This window comes from Paroedura picta, chromosome 4, assembly GCF_049243985.1.
Source record: "Paroedura picta isolate Pp20150507F chromosome 4, Ppicta_v3.0, whole genome shotgun sequence".
Taxonomy (NCBI): Eukaryota; Metazoa; Chordata; class Lepidosauria; order Squamata; family Gekkonidae; genus Paroedura; species Paroedura picta.
The window spans coordinates 39,881,035-39,902,943 of record NC_135372.1 but is presented as its reverse complement, the minus strand read 5'-3'; the positions used below and the strand labels follow the sequence as shown (position 1 = coordinate 39,902,943).

The 21,909-nt window shown below is 42.3% G+C and overlaps 2 protein-coding genes across 5 annotated transcripts in view; both read left to right on the top strand.

Moving 5' to 3' along the window:
• Positions 1-21,909, top strand: part of RABGAP1L (RAB GTPase activating protein 1 like) — a 218,735-nt gene that overhangs the window by 41,398 nt on the left and 155,428 nt on the right. The window lies entirely within an intron of this gene.
• On the top strand, positions 15,937-20,945 carry GPR52 (G protein-coupled receptor 52). Its single transcript, XM_077332517.1, has 2 exons — positions 15,937-16,428; positions 16,921-20,945. Exon 2 carries the CDS (start codon positions 18,086-18,088, stop codon positions 19,178-19,180), a length of 1,095 nt encoding a protein of 364 aa, XP_077188632.1. The 5' UTR covers positions 15,937-16,428; positions 16,921-18,085; the 3' UTR covers positions 19,181-20,945.

Genomic DNA, 21,909 nt, shown 5'->3' with positions numbered 1-21,909 from the left:
TATTATTATTAATTTGCCATATAGCGTGTCTAGTGGGGCCAGGATATCCGAGGATTGTCTGGCAATCAGGCAAGGGATGTTCAGGGGTGGTTAGTCATTTCCTGCCTCCACATCATGATGCCTAGGGTTTCTTGGATAAACTTCATCCAGATCCTTGGAGGTCTCCCCTCCAAATATTCGCCAGGGTCAGCTCTGCTTAGCTTTCGAGATCTGATGGGATTGGGTTTGACTGGGCTAGGCAGGACAGAGCTCTGGTGACTGTGAGCATGAATGAATGAGACATCTGCTTTTCTCGGTTCCTGATTTTGCACTGGTGTCTGAGTTCTAAAACTATGTTACTTCTTGACAACCACATTGACAACCATTTCTTTCAAGACTGGCGAAAACACTACAGACACATATGAAATGGGATTGTTTACTTGAGGGCAAGTTATGCAGAAGTGCTGGTTGTGGCTAGACATTAATTCAGCTATTTTGAGTTTACTTAGAAGCATTTCCCTTGCATCAGAGGTTGAGGATGGCTTTCACCATCCTAAGATTCCATGCATTGCCCACTGCTGTGTGCATGGATATGCTGCAGGGTCAACCATGTCAGCAATGCCTATGTAGCTGTGGCAAAGGGGAAATAGAAGATCTGACCCATTATATTAAAAGGTAAAGGTATCCCCTGTGCAAGCACAGAGTCATGTCTGACCCTTGGGGTGACGCCCTCTAGCGTTTTCATGGCAGACTCAATACGGGGTGGTTTGCCAGTGCCTTCCCCAGTCATTACCATTTACCCCCCAGCAAGCAAGCTGGGTACTCATTTTACTGACCTCAGAAGGATGGAAGGCTGAGTCAACCTTGAGCCGGCTGCTGGGATTGAACTCCCAGCCTCATGGGCAGAGCTTTCAGACTGCATGTCTGCTGCCTTATCACTCTGTGCCACAAGAGGCTTGATCCATTATATATTGAACTGTAATTTCTTTGTGGAGCCCAAAGCCAAATTTCTTAGTATATTACCCCTGATGAATCCAAGAAGGTGATTCTTCTATTGTCTGATGCTTATCCGTACATGTCTCATAGGGTTGCACTGTTTCCTCTAGTTGCCAGACAAATAAGGTCTAAGGTGGGGGGCAATAGCTGATTCTGATTATCTGTGATATTCTGTTGTATGAATTCCAGCATGTGTGCTATTATCTTCTTTTGTTGCTAATGGTTGACTTTTGTACTTTGTAAAGTCCTGTGGCTGTACAATAAACTTGATTCCGATTCTAGAAATATTTCCTGCTCTTATAGCCGAGGTATTTCATTGCCTGGATTCTTGCCTTCATCAACAGCATTGTTTCAGATTGTTCATGTAATATTCAGGCTGGACTAAGATAAAAACAAGAAAAAACAAACTGGGATGGAAGCTGAAACAAAAATAATCAAGTAACAATGGAATGACCTGGCAGAGAAACACTTTGAGACCATGTTAGCTGAGGATCTGATGAATGAATGATTTATAACTTAGCTTCTATAATTTGAGGATGTTAAATCAGACTGGCAATGTGGGACAAAAGACAGAAACTGATATAATTATTTAGGATTTCTGTGGAAATTAGTATTATTCTTCCAAAACCTTTTCTATTCTGGAGGTGGTTTTTATGCCTCCCTTAAGGAAATGTCTTAAAATGAGGGTTCAGATCAGGAGAGCCTTATGCTCTTGAATTACCTTTAGTTTATATTGTGGTGGTTCTTCTTCTCTGCTCTGCAAAGCTTTTAGGCTTTGGCATCCTAATTAAAATAGCTTCATTAAATGATAAAATATGGAATTGAAAAAAAATCATTCCATCATTTAATTTACAGTTGTCAAAATGCTATGAAATTAGTATTATAAGTTGTCCTTTCTGGATGACTTATTAGTGCTTGCTCGTTCTGCACTTTGTAGATGAAAAGCAAGACTTAATATTTCATGTACTGAAAGGGCACTAGGAATGGGCACAAAAGTGTATCTTAAATCACAGTTGATTTGCTTCCCATGTACATTAATCTGTTTGAAGCTGCCTATAAATTGTTATTGTTAACACACATCTTGTCAGGAGCAGTAAGGCCATTCACCCAATTAGCAAGATACTGCATTGCAAAGATATTGCTTGACAAAGAAGGTAATTTTCCTTTGAAAATTGTTCATTGTTTTCTATTCCCGCAAGTTTTATGGTTCACTATAGCTTCTCAGCAGGGAGGGATGACTTCAGTTTCTGTTGGTAGGCCTTGAACTTAGGGTGGCTTCTTGTGGTGGAACATCGGAAGGCATTCTACTGCATTGTGGCATAAAAACAAAAGGGACATGTCATTCCTTAGAAGAAGTGTTGCTCTTTGTGCTACCACCAATGAGAAATGACTTTGAGGTTTGGAGCAAGATTTGGATGTAGAGAATAGGAACAAGTATGGAAACAAAAGTAGGAACAAGCACAGAAAAAATATGTTATCATGAGGCATATATTCTTTGGTTTGATATAGGAAGCCATTAGTCTGTGCCTGATAGGTAGGACCAACCCCAACCCCCAGCAGTCTCCACACTGTGGGGAGAAGGCATCAACTATGGTTGAGGATAATGCTATATACTTTGTAGTGCAATTGCACTGTTATGCACTCTTGATGCTTTGTTTTGTTGGGGAGGGGTACTTTGTATTTAATGTAGAGAATGCTCTGAGATTAAAATCACATACTTTGGAAAACACACATCCTGTGAGGTAGGTGAGGCTGAGAGAACCCTGAGAGAACTACTCTGTGAAAATACCTCTAACAGAGCCGTGACTAACCCAAAGTCACCCAGCTGGCTGCATGCTGAGTGGGGACTCAAACCCAGTTCTCCAGATTAGAAGCCACCACTCTTAACCATCTACTCTTTTAGAAACTGATATGCAATATATTGCTTATTTTACATTGGCTCGTGACCCAAAATAGGGGTTGACAACCTGTAAGTACTATGGCTTTCTTTTAAAAAGAGAACGTGGTTAGGATCCACGACAGAAGTTTCTTTCCACTACTTCTTTCTGCTTGTCCGCCCTTCTCCTTTATCATAGTCCTGCCCTTCTGTGCCTCATCCCTGCTTCACAAAAAGTTAATAATCTCACCTAGAACTGCCCGTCTCATTTATAATAAGAGTACGCTGGCAATATCAAGACCTTGACAGCCAATTAAAGAGATCAGTTAGTTACGAAGCATAAAATAGGAGTAAGAAAGGTCAACAAGATAGATCACGGGATGACACCTGTGGTGCTCTGCTAGTTCCTGAATTTCCAGCATGAAGCCAGAGTAGAACTACATAAATTATTGGGCTGTCTGATGATGGGCAAAGAAGTTTTCCTCACAATTCCTTGCCTACAAAAGAAAGCGGCCTTTTACAGCTTCATTAGAAATTATATTTTAATCAAGTTCAGGTTGCCTTTCAGGCCAGGTTATTTCTGACACTTACTGTATCTGAAACTTTAAAACATCATTTAAAAAAATCAAGTTTAATTAAAATATTACGTTTTTTTTTAATTGATCCCTCTCCCTCTTGGGCTGAGTGTCAGTGCTAATTGCATTACAGATTTTTCTGAAATGAATTTGGGGTGGATTCAAATGTTTAACAAATAAGTATATATTTGAGGGTGATCATGGACAAGAAATGTGATGTCTGAAGTGGACAGACCCTTTGTACAAACTATTTGCCAACCTAGAGAATTGTCAGCAGTTTTCTGATATAGGTTTTATCAGAAAGCTTATATAGGTTTCTCATTAGTATCCTATCATTCCTCTAAGACAGCGGTTCTCAACCCGGGGGTTGCGACCCCCCGAGGGGTCAATTGGCCTTTCCCAGGGGGTCGTGGTGGCGGTACCATGGCACTGGCCTCTTCCACACTGCCTCGGAGCTCACTGAGGCTGCGCGGAGGAGGCCAGCGCCATGCTGCCACTGCTGCTGCCGCCCCGGCCACTGCTGTCAGCTTACCTGTGATGCTGGCCCCCGAGGCAGTGTGGAAGAAGCCAGCGCCATGCCTCCGCTGCTCTGGCCACCTCTGCCGCCGCTCCAGACCCCCTGCGACAGTGGCATCTGTGCATGTGCACTGCTGCGTCAGCGCCACGTGACCATGAACCACAAGTGCACACATGTAGGGGCCGCAGGGCAGTGGCGGTTGAGAACCCCTGCTCTAGGATGTTTACAGTGTGTAAGTTAACTTCTCTTATCATATATTTTTGCATCTATAGTGCTGAGTTCCACACATTAGCATTTGGACTGCATTAAGATATAGTGGTAGACACAGAATCATACTCTCGATTAACATGAATGTGTTTTACTATGCACAGTGGGAAATTAGCTCTTTGCATTGCAAAATAATTGTGGGTTTTTCAAGTTTTCCTGCAAAGGGTGAGGGTTTTTTTTTTTAGTCATTCTTACATTATGACACCTGAGTGCATGTGTCTCAAGTTTTGTGATTTCTCAGCATTGAGGGAATGCTAGAATTTCATAAATGTATTCCTGCAGTCTTGACAGCACAGTTTTGTGTCTTATGATCGAGGACTCAGCTAACTGGATCTTCAAGAATATCTCATTCTCTGATAGAGGCTGTAAAGCATTTTAGGCCTTGTCCCTTCCATCAGAGGCAGCAGCAGATCGAACTCACAAACCATGTGACATCCCCTGCTGTGAGGCCATGCTGTGCTAAGGAAACAAAATTTTGATTTGGGTTCTCCAGAGACTTTCAGAGTAGGGTTAGGATGCATTTAGTAGATGCTTAACAGGACATAATGACACAGGGTTGAAATTATTGTATGTTATGTAGAAGCGCGCTGAAGAAGAACTGTCAAGAAGGTGCCATTTGTGCCTAGAGTGGGGACCAGCTCATAGAGGGGTTGGGAGAGAAGGACAGCACAGACATATACAGTGCAGGAATCAAGTCACAGTTTTATCGATTACAGGTTCCTCAGGTCTTGGCACAGCATAGTCTGGGGACAGTGGGTGCTGGTGACAAGCCAGCTACTATCAATGCCTTCCCCAATATATCTGTTGGGGCCAACAAGGGCAGAACTACGGTTGGAAGTAGCGGAAACTACTGTTCCTAGCCATCACCATTCTCCTGGGGGCGTGGCCAAAGCATCAGTCCTAAGGTTGTCTTGTCTTGCCCCTCCCCTCCCGGGCCCCTTAGGATACTCTCCTTCGGTCATGCAGGGAGTCCTCTTGTGCAACCTGCACTATCTTCCCAGCCAGTGCCTTAGCAAGCAGCCAGCAGTGATGATTATGCTCTTTACAATACAGTCAAGAACACACACACGTGCACACTCTCTCTCATTCTTCCTTTGTAATGGGAAAGGCAAAAGCCTCATGGCCTCAGAGAGAATCAAAGTCCCAGGTAAAATTCCTTTCCAGCCCTGTGAATCAGCGACCCTCTTAAGTCATAGCAAAGAGTGAGCAGCACATGGAAAGTAAACTCTGAAAGCATAGGGTGGGAAAGTGGTTCTTCACCGAGAGAGATTTCCGGAATGGCACACCTCTCTCAGCCAGCTCCTTGCCAGTCCAACCTACAGACCAGAGGGAAGCCTGGGGGCTCCAGGTCACCTGCTCCGCACTGCAGCCTTGGAGGCAGGCTGCAGGGAGCCACTTGATAGCTGCCTGGCTTACAGCAAAGCTGGGTCCATCCTTCTAGAGTCATCATTGCTTTCCTCCTCCACCCAGGCACAAATGACCACCCAAGACCCATGGTTGGGAGCCAGTCTTTCAGCAGCCATTCTGTACAGCAGTGGTAGTCAACCTGTGGTCCTCCAGATGTCCATGGACTGCAATTCCCATGAGCCCCTGCCAGCAAATGCTGGCAGGGGCTCATGGGAATTGTAGTCCATGGACATCTGGAGGACCACAGGTTGACTACCCCTGCTGTACAGCAAAATGAGAATGGGGAATATATACACTGGCTTATTTAATTTTTGCCTCTCTGAGTGCAAACCATTGTTCAAGTGTCATTGCTGTGCAAACAAGACAGATCCGAGTATGTATGTTTTCATATCGTATCTGATCTGAATTTGCGCGCAGGGGTGGGTACCGAATCTTTTTCATCTTAAAAAACACACACACCCTTCTTAAAGATCTGAAGATAATTAAATGCAAATAGCCAATTTATTATTTTCCTGTTTAGTGCTTTGATGTTTGTACGCTCTATTAAATGTCTATTCTGTTGCGCTGAAGACTAATTGTGTTCTCCAGAGGGAAATGTATTAAAAGAAGACAATCTGCATTTCTTTTGGAAGTTGAGTCATAGACGTTGTATTTCAAATGGGCTGACACCGGATTTTATTTTTTACTTTTTGACTGCTTTTAAAATTCCAGTTGCCATAACAACTTTGCTTATCCCCCTTTTTTGCTTTTATCAAATCAGTTGCCATAACAGTAAAATACAGGTTTATGAATGTGGCCATTTTTCTTTTTTTCCCCTTGGTTGGTGGATAGCTGTTGATTGTGTGTGTGTGAGTGAGAGAATGTACAGTGCATGGTGTTCACCTATCTGAGCTAGAGACCCAGTGAGCCTTTAGTCTTTAGCCTTCAGCAATATTTATGCAGGAGTAGGCAGAACCAAATAACCCCAAGTTTATGGCAGCATTGGATCTCAAAAGCATATACCAGGGGGAAGTCAAACTGCGGCCCTTCAGATGTCCATGGACTACCATTCCCATGAGCCCCTGCCAGCGAATGTGCTGGCAGGGGCTCATGGGAATGGTAGTCCATGGACATCTGAAGGGCCGCAGTTTGACTTCCCCCTGGCAGATACTGTCTGTTTTCAAGCCAGCATGTAAACATTGCCCAATAAAAGTTTTCATATGGATTTTCCCAAGGGAGGAACTGAGAAATAGTCATTGCCCCTAAGTGAATTTAGTAGATTTCATTAACACGTGTCTAGGGAAACAGGTGAACGCTTTTGTTGTTTGAAAAGCAATAAGTAATTAAATTAAATTTCTCTTTTCTTAAAATACCGTTGCAGGGAGCCTACAGTTTCCCTTTTAGTACAGGCCCCATTCCCTTTTTGTTTTAAAATATGAAAAATCCATGTAATAAGATGGTTATAGTTTCTGGTCTTCAATAGTGATTCTTCCCCTGATTTAATAGTGCCTTGTTCAGTAATTCCTCCCCAAGGCTCTTAAAGTGGCACTAGGCAAATAGGATTCAAACCTAATGTTAAGAAATTGAGTATCTCTCTGGAGGTATGCATTCATATTGTTACGCATATATTGTAAACTCATCATTACATTGGAGGGAGGTGAGCAGAGCTTGGTCCAGTCCTTTTCAGTGTTTTTATCAATTATTTGGATTAGGAGGTTGAGGGACTCAGTACAATTTGCAGATGATACCAAATTGGGAGGAGTAGCGAACACTCCAGAAGATAGAGATAGAGTTCAACAAAATCTGAACATGCTGGCAAATTGGGCAAATGAGAACAAGATGCGATTCAATAAGGATAAATGCAGAGTTTTACATCTGTGTCACAAGAATGAGAAGCATGCATACTGGATGGGAGATACACTTCTGGGTAGCAGTGTATGTGAATGTGATCTTGGGGTACTTGTGGACTGTAAGCTAAATATGAGCATGATGCTGCGGTAAAGAAGACAAGTGCAGTCTTGCACTCTATAAACAGTCACTTCAAAATCTCAGAGTGTTATAGTTCCGCTGTATACCACAATGGTCAGACTGCACTTGGTATACTGTGTGCAGTTCTGGAGGCCTCACTTCAAAAAGGATGTGGACAAAATTGAGAGGGTGCAGAGGAGAGTGACGAGGATGATCCAGGGCCTGGAGACCAAACCTATGAAGAAAGCCTTAAGGGACTTGGGAATGTTTAGCTTGGAGAAGAGGAGATTGAGAGGGGATATGATTGGTCTCTTAAGTATTTGAAAGGTTGTCACTTAGAGGAGGCCAGGGAGCGGTTCCCATTGGCAGCAGAGGATAGGATCCGCAGTAATAGTTTTAAACCATGTATAGAACAGTACCAGCTAGATATCAAAACTTTTTTATTTCACAGTCAGAGTAGTTCAGCAGTGGAATAGGCTGCCTTAGGAGGTGGTGAGATCCCCCTCACTAGGAGTCTTCAAGCAATGGCTCAACAGATACTTATAATGGATGCTTTAGGCCAGTAGTCCCCAACCCCCGGTCTGGGGACCGGGATCGGTCCGTAGATCAGTCAGTACCGGGCTGCGGCTTCTCCTCCCCGGCTGCTGCCTTAGGAGCTGCCCTGCACTTTTGGTGCTCTCCATTGGCCGCCATGGCTGGGGTTCCCTTTGGTGTGGCACTGCGCAGCTGCTGCTGGCAGCACCCCACAGTGGGTGGCAGGAAGTCAGGGGTGCCGGCAGGAAAGCAAGTGGAACAGGGGCTCAGGCGGCGACATCCCTCGGCAAAAGACTACCCCCCCTAGGCCTCAGTAAAATTGTCAAGCGTTGACCGGTCCCCAGTGATAAAAAGGTTGGGGACCACTGCTGTATGGCACCTTCCCACTCTAGGATTCTAAATGCCTCTATAAAGAAAATTGCCTTGTCTGGAGTGCCTTTCTTGTGACCTAATTTTATTTGGGACTTGGGAGGCATTTGACAATAATGTTGTAGATTTGAGGCAGGATACTAGATTAAGGATCACACTCTATTATTTGGGAGCTTCCAGAATAATCATACTTTGTATTAACTAACTTTTTGTTGTTATCGATGATCCCGCTACTTTCATTTTCTGACTGGGTTGCAGCCTTAGGATAAACTTTCCTTATATAAGTGGTTGCTACATATTTCTTTGTTCCCTTTATCATCTATTCCAAGCTTTCTCAACCAGGGTTTCATGAAACCCTGGAGTTTCTTGGTGACCCTGGAAGGGTTTTCCAAATGAGTGGGAGTTAATTTTTTATATATTAAAAAAAATTAGTTAAACATTTATCGCGTCATATGACCATATATAGTCATGATGACCTCCCCCCAAGAGCCAATGATGGACCTGTAGGGGGTGGGAAGGGGATGGCTCCCAGATGGGCATGTACACAGCTATGCTTCCCAACCATATTCTACATGATCATGCTACTTCTGGGGTTTCTCAAAGCCTGAATTATGTTTCAGGGGTTTCTGAATGGTAAAAAAAATTGATAAAGTCTGCTCTAGTCATTGCCTGTATATCCCTTCTCATCTCTTTTTCGTGCCTGATCCTATGCTGTCTTTTTGACTCCCATCTCAGTGTTTTTTGCCATTCTATTAACTGTTCCTTTGCCCACTAATACTTGTTCCTGGGATTTAAACTTTTGATAATTAACACATTTCAGATTTATTCTCCTTTGGTTCCATGTTTCTATATCTTCAGGGTAGCTACAAGAGTGTGCAATCTTGTTTGGCATGCAAAGAGGCCAGTTTAAAAAAATTAAGCAAGTACTTTAGTTCTTAAGTACATATTTGTAAATCACCAAATAAATGTCAGCCATATAACTAGAAGCAGAGGTTAAAAGCAAAACCAAAATAATAATAATAATAATAATAATAATAATAATAATAATAATAATAATAATAATAATAATAATAATAATAATAATAATACAAATAACGTTGCCCTTGATGATTTTGCCAGTGATACCACTAGTTCAGCTTGCTTTCTGCCAATTATTTCAGGCTATGCCAAGAAACACAACTGATGAAATGCACTTAGTTAAGTTGTTGTGCAGTGCTGCTGGTTTATATTTGCCGGTGCACAAATTCCCCAAAACTATTACAATGTAGGAAGCTATTCAAAGAGAGTATCAGACATTGGTCACTTGTCTTGCGGAAGTTGTGCTTCTTCATTTGCTGTGAGCTACTGCAGGCATCTGCCAGGTGAAGCTAGAAGCCTAACTTTGCAGCAGTCTCACCTTTTTGGGGGGTGAAAATCCTTAAGTAGACTTTCTGAGGAAATGCTCATACAAGTTTGCTGTTGAATGTGTATTTGATCTGTCTGCCTTTTCATGTAGTCTCTTGCTTGCTGCCTGCTGTTCTATGTGATAAGTGTAGAACAAAGTACAGTCAAACATTATGTTGTGGCTCCTCAGGGAGAGCTAAACTGGTCAGGTTGCTGGAGAATGTGGAAGGTTAATAACATTCTGGGGGAATTAGTGACCACCAGTGTGGCAAATGCTGACAGGGGCTCATGGGAATTGTAGTCCATGGACATCTGGAGGACCACAGGTTGACTACCCCTGATTTATAAGACCCAAAGTATCCAAGGTATTTCTGCTCATGGATTGCTGCCTGCTCAGTAGCTCAGCATGTTGTAGGAAAGGGGAATGAAATGAACACCCATCTCATTTCAGACTTGCTTTGTCATTCCACATAACAGGACTGTTTATAAAAATACTATAAGGCTTCCCAAAGCCCAGCTGTTTGGCTTGGAGATAGAGATAGTAACCTTGATTTTGTCTTATGTTCAGCCTTGGCAGCTGTCAATTGGCTATTCCAATGGCACAGGTTTTTAAAACAGAAACCAGCTAATTTAGAGGTACAGTAAAACACTATTTTAAAATTCTGCCAGGCTGCTGTTAGACTCTCTCTTCATCAATCCTACAATAATGTGGAGCATGGGAAATGAATGCTGTTAACTCTGCAGGTTGCTGACTGAAGATCTCTGTGGAATACAATTTACTGTCCTATCTGCAAGAAGTTGCATATGAACCTTTTGGACTCTTCCAGAATTGAACGTAACGACGACATGAAAGAAACTTGAAAACTTTGTTCTTTTGTATATCTGCTAATATCTCACATCATATGCAGATTTACTTGATCAGTCTTTGAACTGACACCAGTATCTTTTTCTTGAGGAACATTAGCCAGGGTAGTGGTTAGATCAGGCTTTCTCAACCAGGGTTTCAGGAAACTCTGGGGTTTTTTGATGGCCCTGGGTTTCCTGAATTGGTGGGAGTTTATTAGTTTGTAATATTTTTTACATTTGTTAAACATTTATCAAGTGATATGACTATATATGGTCATGTTGACCCTCCTCCCAAAATGGCCGATGATGGGCCTGGAGGGGCTGGGAAGGGGAGGGTCCCCAGTTGGGTGTGTCCACAGCTCTGCTTCCCAACCATATTCTGCATAGTTGTACCACTTCTGGGATTTGTTGAAGCCTGAAGAATATTTCAGGGGTTTTTCAGTGGTAAAAAAGTCAAGAAAGGCTGGGTTTAAAGTGTTGGATTAGGATCGGAGAGACCCGGATTAGAACCTCCACTCTGCCATGGAAGCTTACTCAACGACCTTGGACTAATCAGACACTTTCAGCCTAACCTACCTCACAGGTTTTTGTAAGGATGAAATGGAGAAGAAGACAACCACATAAGCTTCTTTGTATCCTCAATGGGGGGAAAAGTGAGGTATAAATGAAGTGAAAATAGCCCTGGCACCATCATCATATCTTGTTCAGGCGTCTTGGACCTAGCTCCTACCTTGCTTTGCTCATTTCGTTGTGAAAAAGAACGGGGCAACACGGGGCATTTTGAATTCTGTGCCCCTCTCCCAGTGGGGGGTTGAAGGTACTGTACCGACCCTACTTAGCTTCCCAGATGTCACAAAATTGAGCTAGCTGGACTTTCCAGGTCAGGGCATCAGCCATGAGAAGTCCTTATTTGCTCTATTTTTCTTTGCCAGATAAAGAAGAGACCTCTTATGAAAGGTGGAGGAAAAATTATTATTGGCAGAAAAAAAAAAAAAACCCTGTGACTTTGACCAAGTCAGGTAAATTTCAAAAAATCTGTTTTCCTCAGACTTAGCTATGGCCATAGGGCTCTTATTTTTACTGAGCGAGGCCAAATGGTTGCCCTTACAGTAATTCTTGGCATCTGTGACCCAAACACAATACTTCAACAAGACAGAGATTAATAGAGAGTAGCAATAAATCTTACAGTTGCTGATATCCAAGTTTTTCTTGTGTGTTTCTGTATGAGAAATGTCTGAGTCACCGTGAACTTATAAAGGCCTGATCTGTGTGGGCTCAATGCGTTTTGCATCCCAAGTTGCCTTTGTCGTGTTGATTCTAAATGTGTCTATCCACAAAAAGCAAATACAGGGACCAGTTTCATCCTTGTTTCTCCACAAACAGTTGAGAATGTCCTGGGACTTGTTTTCCAGCTTGACTTCATTGTGGTTTGTGTGTGTGTTTATGTGTGTGTATTCTGTAAACTCTCAACCCCCCTAAGAAGTGGATTTCTACTGATAGATGAAGAAGTAGCATCATCAGGACAACCCATTTCTTGTCCTGATCACTCCTCTCTCCAGCCCAGATTTCCTTGGGCACCATTTTGCCTTTCTGAGGGGTTTGTGGTCCATAATCCACTTGATGTTGCTGTTCTCAAATTAAATAGTCTTGTGTAATAATGGTGATGATCCAATATTTGTGGTATTTATTTTTTCATATTTATTACCATGCTGTGAAACTTGCCCTAAAGGAAAATATATTGCACATCACAAGTTTGGGGAGGTTGAATGATATCATAAAGACTGGAAAGCTATATTTATTTGTTATGTATGTATGTATGTATGTATGTTTGTATGTATGCCTGCCTGCCTGCTTGCTTTATATTTTATTTCTACTATACCGCCCTCCCCTTGCGGCTCAGTGCGGTTTACAAGGAACGTGAAAACTATAAAATAGATACAATCTAGGTTTGGTAACTACAAGAATTAATAACAGTGGTAACAGCAATAACAATAATGTCACTGATAACTGAACTATTGCATCGACTGCACCCCCATGGATTAGTCAGTGCAGTGTGCCCTGTGGTGTACCTGGTGGGCATAGCTGAGGAGGGGTTTTTGGGGGCCCAGTCATTGTTGTCGAATCAATTGGCCTCAACCAAATGACTGGCAGAAGGCATTTTGCATGCTTAAAGTGCCAGTCTTTGTCCGCCTGTGACTAATGCCTCCCTTGCAGAGCTCTGAAAACATTTGTCTGACCAGCGCCATTTAAAAACCTGTTGGCACTCCATCCTCTTCCCAGAAAAGGGCAAGGAGAGGTGGTCAGGTTTGTTGACTAATGCAAGGGAGCCAGTGCGCAGCTGTATACCAGTGTGAGGAGGCACACACTGCGGGGTGCTATGCAAGAGGAGGCTTACTTAAAGCACCCCTGCCACCTCTTCTACCCAGTTTAAACTGTTTTTCATCATACTGTGTTGAATAAAGTTCTAAAACATCCTTTCAGGTCAAGCTTTTCTGGATGGACAAAGGCTTGGAAGACCCCTGGTGTCAAAGCAGCATTACTCATGCTGCTGTTTGGGTCGTGGGGAGGCAGTTTAAACTGACATTTCATTTTTGATGTTTCCCAAATCCTTTTTAGCACTCAGATGACTTGTCTAGGGTTATATCAAAGCAAGTAAACCAATCACAGAAAACCAAAACTATGACTCTTCTGTTTTCCAAGATCCACTGAGATACTAGAGATGTTAGTCATGTGTTGCCAGACCATATTCTTTTGGTCTTTTATGTATTAACTTAATACAACTTGGTCTGAACTACTGTAATAAAGTTTGAACTGAAATGTGTTGCCAGATAGCACTTTCTGCCTGTCGATTTTGAATCTACCTGTACTATTCTAGGATATTGTATCTCTGGCTTGTTGAAGTATTATGGGCACGATATTTGATGCCTCCTTGTTTGCGGAGGCTCATGTCATAAAAGTGGGAAACTGGCATTTTCCCATCTTCGCCAGGCAAAGCTACTAGTGCTCTACCTGGCCCTGGAGCACCTAGCCGTGATGACCCATGCGATGGTCAACTTTGGACTAGATTATTATAACTTGCTGTACGCGGGCCTGCCCTTGGCCTTAATTCGGAAATTACAACTGGTCCAAAAGGCTGCTGCATGAATCCTCACTAGGACACCATGGAGGACACACACAAGACCAGTCCTGCAGCAGCTACATTGGCACCCAGTTGAGTTCCAAATTCGGTTCAAGGTTCTAGTGCTAACTTTTAAGGCCATTTGCAGTCTGGGACCAGCGTATCTAAGGGATTGCCTATCTGAATATGTCCCTCGGAGAATGCTGTGGTCAGCTACGGCTAACCAACTAGGTGTCCCTGGCTTCAAAATACTGTGACTGGCCTTGACCTGGTGGAATGAACCCCCAGAGAACTTCAGGGCCCTGATGGATCTAGCACAGTTCCGCAGGGCCTGCAAGACAGACCTCTTCCGCCAGGCGCATTGTTGAGGCCAGCATGTCCAGAATATCAGAGCCCTACCAGTTTGGGGTCATCAACAGCAGTGACTCAGCCCAGAATATTTATTGCTAGCTTTTTAGTAGTTTTAATTGTATTTATGTGTTTTAATTGTTTTATCCTATACTGTCGTATGCCACCCTGAGATATTGGGTTCAAGAGGGGCGGCCTATAAATCGAAATAATAAATAAATAAAATATTTTCTGAGAGGCAACTAGAGTAACACATAACTTAATGGAACTTGAGATTTCAAAAATAAAACTATCTAATATATAGGTGGAGAGTATATATTACCATTCCAAATAATTTCCCTACATTAAAATGAATGTTAAATATTATGAATATATACAGAGGCAATAAATAGCATGAAACTAAGAAGCAGAATGATCAGACTTCCCCAAATAGCTGGCAGAATGTAAAAGGGCTTACCAGGTTACTGAATGGAAAAGAGGAGATACCTCAGGGGCGATTCCATCCTGGAGGAGGCGCTGCCATGCCTGTTACCTGATGTTGTCTCTGAGGACTGGAGCCCTCCCTAAATTATCTTATCACTATTTGCTGTTTCAAGGCTGTAAATATAGGATGGTCTATTGCTAAATAAGTAGAGCCTACCATTGTGTCAGAGGAGAACAAAGCAATAATTTAAAAAGTTTAGTTCAGTGATTCTCAACTTTCCTAATGCTGCAACCCTTTAATACAGTTCCTCATGTTGGGGTGAGCCCCAACCATAAAATTGTGCAAGGGTTCTTTCACAGAAATTAAACTGAAACTGACCAATGGTGTGAAGATCCCTTGTTCATGATTCTAAATAAATTGGTTTTTTCTGGGGTTTCTCAGTTCAGTCCTCGATCTACTCTGCAAGGCTGTTGTGTGGATGGTGTCTCCCCAGCCAAGCTGCTTGCCCTGCCGCGACCCCTGTGAAAGAGTCATTCGACCCCCAAAGGGGGATCCCGACCCCCAGGTTGGGAACCACTGTTTTAATTGATAAAACGTACTGGGTTTCTTTATCCTTAGGTCTAAGTACACCTTGCTGGCAGTATGGGAATGCCATCACTGTTGTAAAAGAAGCTGCAGTTGTCTTGCACGCTTGTCTATGTGGTCATACTCCTCTGCCGGCTAAATGTCAAAATATAACTATTGTGCAGTTATCCATTTTTCATTGGGCAATTGCACTAAAATGAAAGGGGATCTTATCAGCAGTAACCAATGGTAGAAAATAGAGTTTTGTCTTATTCCAACTGGAATGCTTTTAGGGATTTTATTGAAGCAATTAGTGTCCGGAGGCCTCGGTTCAGCACTTGGATTTCCTGTAAGTGCTGTAAAAATATAAGTAACGTTCCTAAGACACGGTTGATGAGAAATTAATGTAAGAGCATCACATAATGTTAAAGCATAATGCATTCTGCCTATTTTTATTTTTAAAAACACATCTGATTCTGAGTACGGCAAATTAATCAAGGAGTTCGCGCCTTAATTGTGAGTTAATTGTCCATGCATGGCTATGTATCTAAATGAATGATTTTTACAGCAGACCTTTATTTAGTGTGTGTTTTATCGCGGCCCCTCTAGCTATTCGAACTCCGCAGGGATGTCAAGAAGAATTTCGGTGTTCAGTAAGCACTACAGAACAATGTGTGAATGTTTGAAATGTCAAGGAGTTGTTTAACTCCATGAAGGTTTTCACTTATTTTTGAGTTGAATAATTAATAGGTTTGCCTCGCCAGTAGGGATTCCATTACCGCCGAGTTCTGTTTAAGTGCCACCGGTTATCCTATTAAAGGTGGCTTCCGTGTTGGAAGGACACAAATGCTTTCAGGGTGTTTTGTCAACCGGAGCAAGATTAACCCCACGAAACAACAATAACAACAGCGCTTGGTCCCCAAAGTCTTCAGCGCTATTCATTCAGATGGGTCATTTCCATTGTCTTCCTTGTCATTCTTATTCACGGCTCGCCCGTGGAAGGCTATAAGCCGGCATTGTGCCTGGCAACTGTTACCTAGTGACAGTTTCAGCTGCAGTAGCCATTGGCTGTGCTTTTGATTGGGGCTGAAGGACCGAGTCACCTTTCTGATGGCAAGTTCTTCTGCATCAGCTAAGGAGGTGCAAGCGGCAGTATCACGGGAGAGCCTGTGAGAAATAGCAGGAGCATTCCCAAAACAGATCACAGCAAGTGGGATTTCACGAAATCCGACAGAGCCGACGCGTGTGGGAGACTCTCTGCCTTATCGCTCTGACAAGGTAATTTTCACGTACGAGCATTAATGTTGAATGGAGCGGACGGCTTAGAGACAAGAAGTGACTAACGGGCAACGTTCTGTGGATATTTATAAAAGCACAAGGACAGCTCGGCAGGAGCCCTGAAACTTAGAAAAGGATGCTCACTATCCCGTCGCTGCAGCAGGATCAGAGGAAAACCTTTTCTCTGCCTGTGTAAGGAATTCCTTCAGAAGGCACAGCGAGGACTGCACCGAAACAGTGAGAACTCAGCACTTTTTAAAAAGCCGTTCCACCGAACGCTTACGTACAATTGGAATGACCTTGGGATGCGATTTTTTTCCTTGCAAAGCTTTTGACAGATTTCCTCTCCTGCATCTCTTTATGTTATTAAAGATGCATTTGATTGGGGTGTGGATGGTAGTTGGTTTGAGAAGCAAAACTACGGCATACACTGAATGATCATAGCCAAATACCTTCTTATTCGCATTGAAAGTGCTTTTGTTTAACCTATAGATGTGGCATAGCTGCGGATATAATGGCTGTGGTAATACATTTGACTGACCTACGGTTTTGGAAGCAGATGTTGACCAGTTTAACAGTCTAAAGAAAAGGCACCCAGAGCCACTGGAGAAATGAAGCGAGAAGACGATGAGAGGAGTATAAAATTGACAGTCTTTCTTTTTAAACCAGCATTTCATTAGCTTCGCAGAAGGCTGCAAATGGAAGTCTGTAATCTCGTTGTATCTGAGGCATATGGGGAAATGTGGACATCGTTACAGAGGTGAGAAATGAGAGAGGGTAGAGCTATGAACTTCATACTATTGATCATCCACTGTAGCAGCCGTGGCATTGTTTCTAAAGACAATTATTTAATTTCACCGTTCCTGAAAGGCAGACTTGAATGTTGTGAGAAACCTGGATTATTCTGCTGATACTTCATTATTGTAATGGATGACACATGTTTCAAACAGGATTAATTATTGACTGGAACTCTTAAAAAACTCATCTGTTTGTTGCTTTCCTTTATTATGCACGGCATGGTGAACTAAATGGGGAGCACATCATGGAATTACATTAAGCCCCGGCTCGTCACTGTCCAGAATCATTTCTCCACTATATAATAGTGACATTTTTGTCATTCATGTGTGTACAAAATTATAATTTCCAAAATCAAATGACTTCAGAAGATGCAAGTGGCTTTACTCCTTGAAGAGATCCAAAGGATATATAATGTGTGTTAGGATGATGGGATACTTGGGGTTTTTTTTATTCTTAAACAGAAATGGTTAAGAATTAGTTTTAGAAAAATTGCATTGCAAATTGTCTCCATGAAGATTTTTCTTTTTAATTTTTTGAAGCATTTCTCAGGAAAATGTACGCCCCAGACCTTTATCACAGTACTGACATTTTCTCTTCTTTCCTTGTCCCGTTTGGTATTTCCACGTTCCCAAAGTACAGCTTGAAGGACATGCTTTGTTTAGAAGTGCCTTGGTTTCCTAAGAAAGAAATGAACACAGCAAGAAGCAGACAAATGGCCTTTTTGCCTCTTCTGTCTTGCAATATTAAGTCCTCAGAGGCAGTTCCAAAAACCACTCGGAGAAACTGAGTCGCCGAAAGGGATTTAAGTGACGATTGATAGGTCACTTAGTCACTGGAGTTAGGATCACATTGTTATGTCATGCAAGCCATGAACCAGTCCATGTGGGTTGAGTGGAAGACTCTGAATACCAGCAATGGCATTGTGAATGTATCTGACCACCACTCCTGCCCATTTGGATTTGGACACAACAGCACCATTGACATCTGCATCCTCGAGACGATCATTATTGTCGTGCTAACCTTTTTAATTATTGTGGGTAACTTAACAGTGATTTTTGTCTTTCATTGTGCGCCACTGTTACATCATTATACCACCAGCTATTTTATCCGGACTATGGCATACGCTGATCTCTTTGTTGGGGTCAGCTGCTTGGTTCCGACCTTATCATTGCTTCACTACTCTACAGGTGTCCACGAGTCCTTGACTTGTCAAGTTTTTGGCTATGTCATCTCTGTGCTGAAGAGTGTTTCCATGGCCTGCCTTGCTTTCATTAGCGTAGATCGCTACCTTGCTATTACGAAACCACTCTCCTACAACCAGTTGGTCACCCCTTGCCGGCTAAGAATCTGCATCGTTTTGATTTGGCTGTACTCCTGCCTGATCTTCTTGCCTTCCTTTTTTGGCTGGGGCAAGCCAGGTTATCATGGAGACATTTTTAAATGGTGTGCAACCTCGTGGCTCACTAATGCCTATTTCACTGGTTTTATCGTATGCTTACTGTACGCTCCAGCTGCCTTCATAATCTGCTTTACCTACTTCCACATATTTAAAATCTGCCGGCAGCACACCAAAGAGATCAACGACAGGAGAGCTCGTTTCCCTGCAGATGAAGTGGATGCTGATGCTGAAACCGGACATAGCCCTGACCGTCGCTATGCTATGGTTTTATTTCGTATAACCAGTGTGTTTTATGTTCTCTGGCTCCCCTACATCATATACTTCATGCTAGAGAGCTCTAGGGTGCTAGAAAATACAGCCCTCTCTTTCCTAACAACGTGGCTTGCTATAAGCAATAGTTTTTGCAACTGTGTTATATATAGCCTCTCAAACAGTGTATTCAGGCTGGGACTTTGGAGGCTATCGGAGACAGTATGTTCGTCTTGTATACGTAAGAAAGACAGCATTGTTCAAGACCCAGTTCTTAGAAAACGGGCTAACTCTTGTTCCATCTGAAGGAAACCGGGACAGTGAAGAAAATAACAATCTGATGTTGTGGCTAGGTGTGGCTTCATACTTTGGAATGTAGAAATTCAACTTGAATATCTTATGCACTGTAAAATTCATTATGGGTTGAAAAGGTGGCGTGTAAGAAGGGAACCGAAATGGTGACAGGCATACCCTTTATGAGATTGTGGCTCGAGAGTGAGTCATTGCTCCTTATGAGGGAAGGCTTCTAAGCGGTATGAACTAAGTGTGTCAGAGCCGAAGAACAACTTTACCGACATTAATAGTTAAATTGTCACATATTATATATGTGGATGAATATGTAGTAATTTGTTGTATTTAAGATGCATCTTCTTCAAGAGAGTGGTATCAATGACGTACTTGGTAGATGAAAAAAATAAATGTTTCAATATAAGACAGCTGTGAACTTGTAGTTTTTGTGTTGTGTGCAAAAGCCGTTAAAGCAGATAGTTTTTTTTTTTGTTTGTTTCACAATTTAAAGATAGCATTGTCCTTGGGGAGAAATAGCTCAACAATCAAAACATATCCATGTTCATTTCTTTAGCCTTCTTTGAAAATCCATGCCCTTGTTATTTATGACAGATCCATCCCATATTGTTCTATTTACACATACCCTCTGACCTTGTACTCCGGCCGGGGACCGCTCATCTTCTTTATGAGTAACCTTTGGGCAAAATCTAGAATGTGACTCCTGTTCAACCAGTAACTGGAATCAGAAGGGACTGATTATGGGGTAGGTACGTTTTGTGGAACATTTATATCCTATGATTGAAAGGGAATACACGAATTAATGAAATGACCCTGCATTTCCTAATGTGTATTAAATTAGCACAAAGCTATGGTGTCTTCTTGCATTATGCTTTTGCTTTGCAGGTAACATGGAAACCATAACACATCGCAGCAGGATGGTTTAGCTTCCAATTGCACCGTAAAGAAAGAATCTTTAAACAGCATGCCTACTAACCTTGTTAATGCTCTGCGTGAATTCCATCTGTATATGCTCTATATTCTTATAATGTCAGCATTGTATTTTGTGCCTGAGGGTTTTCACTGTATATTATTAAAGCAAAGTTACTTTAAACTAGGGATAAACCACATTTTAAGTTGCCTTTATAATATATATTGTGAAACATTAAATAAGTGGTGGACCTTTTTTAAATGGTCAAAAGATTTTAATATTAGATTCAAACTTCCTCTTTCCTTGTGCAATTAATTACCTTTTAGGGTGCATGCAGTTCTAAGGATCATGATAGGAACTTCTCTACAGGCTTCTGTAATGAATTGATACAGGCTCATTAAATATATTGGGCACAATCCAACCAAAATTAAATATTTCTGAATCCCATTGGGGGAGGGATGTGCAGACGCTTAAATCTTTACCAGTGAAATCAGTGTTTCATTTGGGCTGAACTGCATGCATAGTTCCAAGTAGGGTAACTGGTTTGGGTACCAGTTGCTGGTTTCTGGCTGTCGGCTATGACTTGTAGCCCAGATACAAAATATTAGTTTATTGGCAGAGTTGTAATATGCGTACCTTTTGGTAAAATATATAACGGAGTTAGGTTTATTCCTTTCTGTACTTTTGTGCACGGGGATGTACCTTCTACATTGCTCAGTTGAAAAAGGAAAGCATTTAAAAGTTCTGAAGCAGGGTATTGCAGTCTAGTTCCGAAGCGGAAACAGGTATACCCTGAGTTTTGGTACATGTTCTAGACAGAGTACATTTATATTGTGGGATTGTTAAATCTGTAGATCAAGGGATGTCTGATGTCCTATTGCTTCACTGTCTCTGTTCTTTGAATCCAGTGGGAAAGCCTTTAACAGAGAGTTCTCACCATGCAAAGGGAAATCCAGCAGGTAGAAACTGCATTTATTTTAGCTTCTAAATATTCAGGTTCAAGTAGCTAACACTCTTAAAGTGCGGGACATGTTTATTTTAAAATAGTGTAGCACAGTATGTAGAGCAGAGATTCCCAACAGGGCTTCTTTGGAGCGCCATGAGAGCTCTCTAGGGGCTCCTTGGCCTTTCCCCTATATCCTTGGTTTTCCCTCACTCAAAGCCCGTGCCCACTTAGCTATTCTGAAATCTTGGAAGAAAGACATCACAACCAAATTAGATTCTTTAAGCCATCAAAGTTTTAAGTTCTTATTGAGCAAAGACAGGACTCGGTCTGATTTTTTTAGCTCCATTCTTTCACGCTATACCATACCAGATGACTTACTGCATACATCAGCCAATATTTCTGATTTACGTGATTGGGTGTTCAAAGCTGACTCACTGATTGACCACTCTTGAATTCAGCTATCACAAGCAGCCCTATGGTATAAAACAATGGACTTGGTCAGAAGTTATTCCTGGCATTGCCATGAAAGTAGGGAACTGGCTGCTTCCAATGACCTTGGGGTATACGATCTTGCATGGCTACTGTGCCCGGGAAAGGAGGTGGAGCTTGAATGTCTACTTCGTCCTCAAACCACCTTCTCCTCCCCACAAGTCCTTCTCAGACATGGCTGGGAGGTGTGGCTAGCTAACGGCGCTCCCAGCCCAGTTCTGGGGCTCCTCAAAACCTGAAAAATATTTCAAGGGCTCTTCCATGGTCAAAAGGTTAAAAAGTCTGAGATAGAGTGTCAGACTGGGAGATGGGAGATCCAGGTTCGACTTCCCACTCTGCCATGGAAGCTTGCTGGGTGACCTTGGGCCAGTCACAAACTCTCAA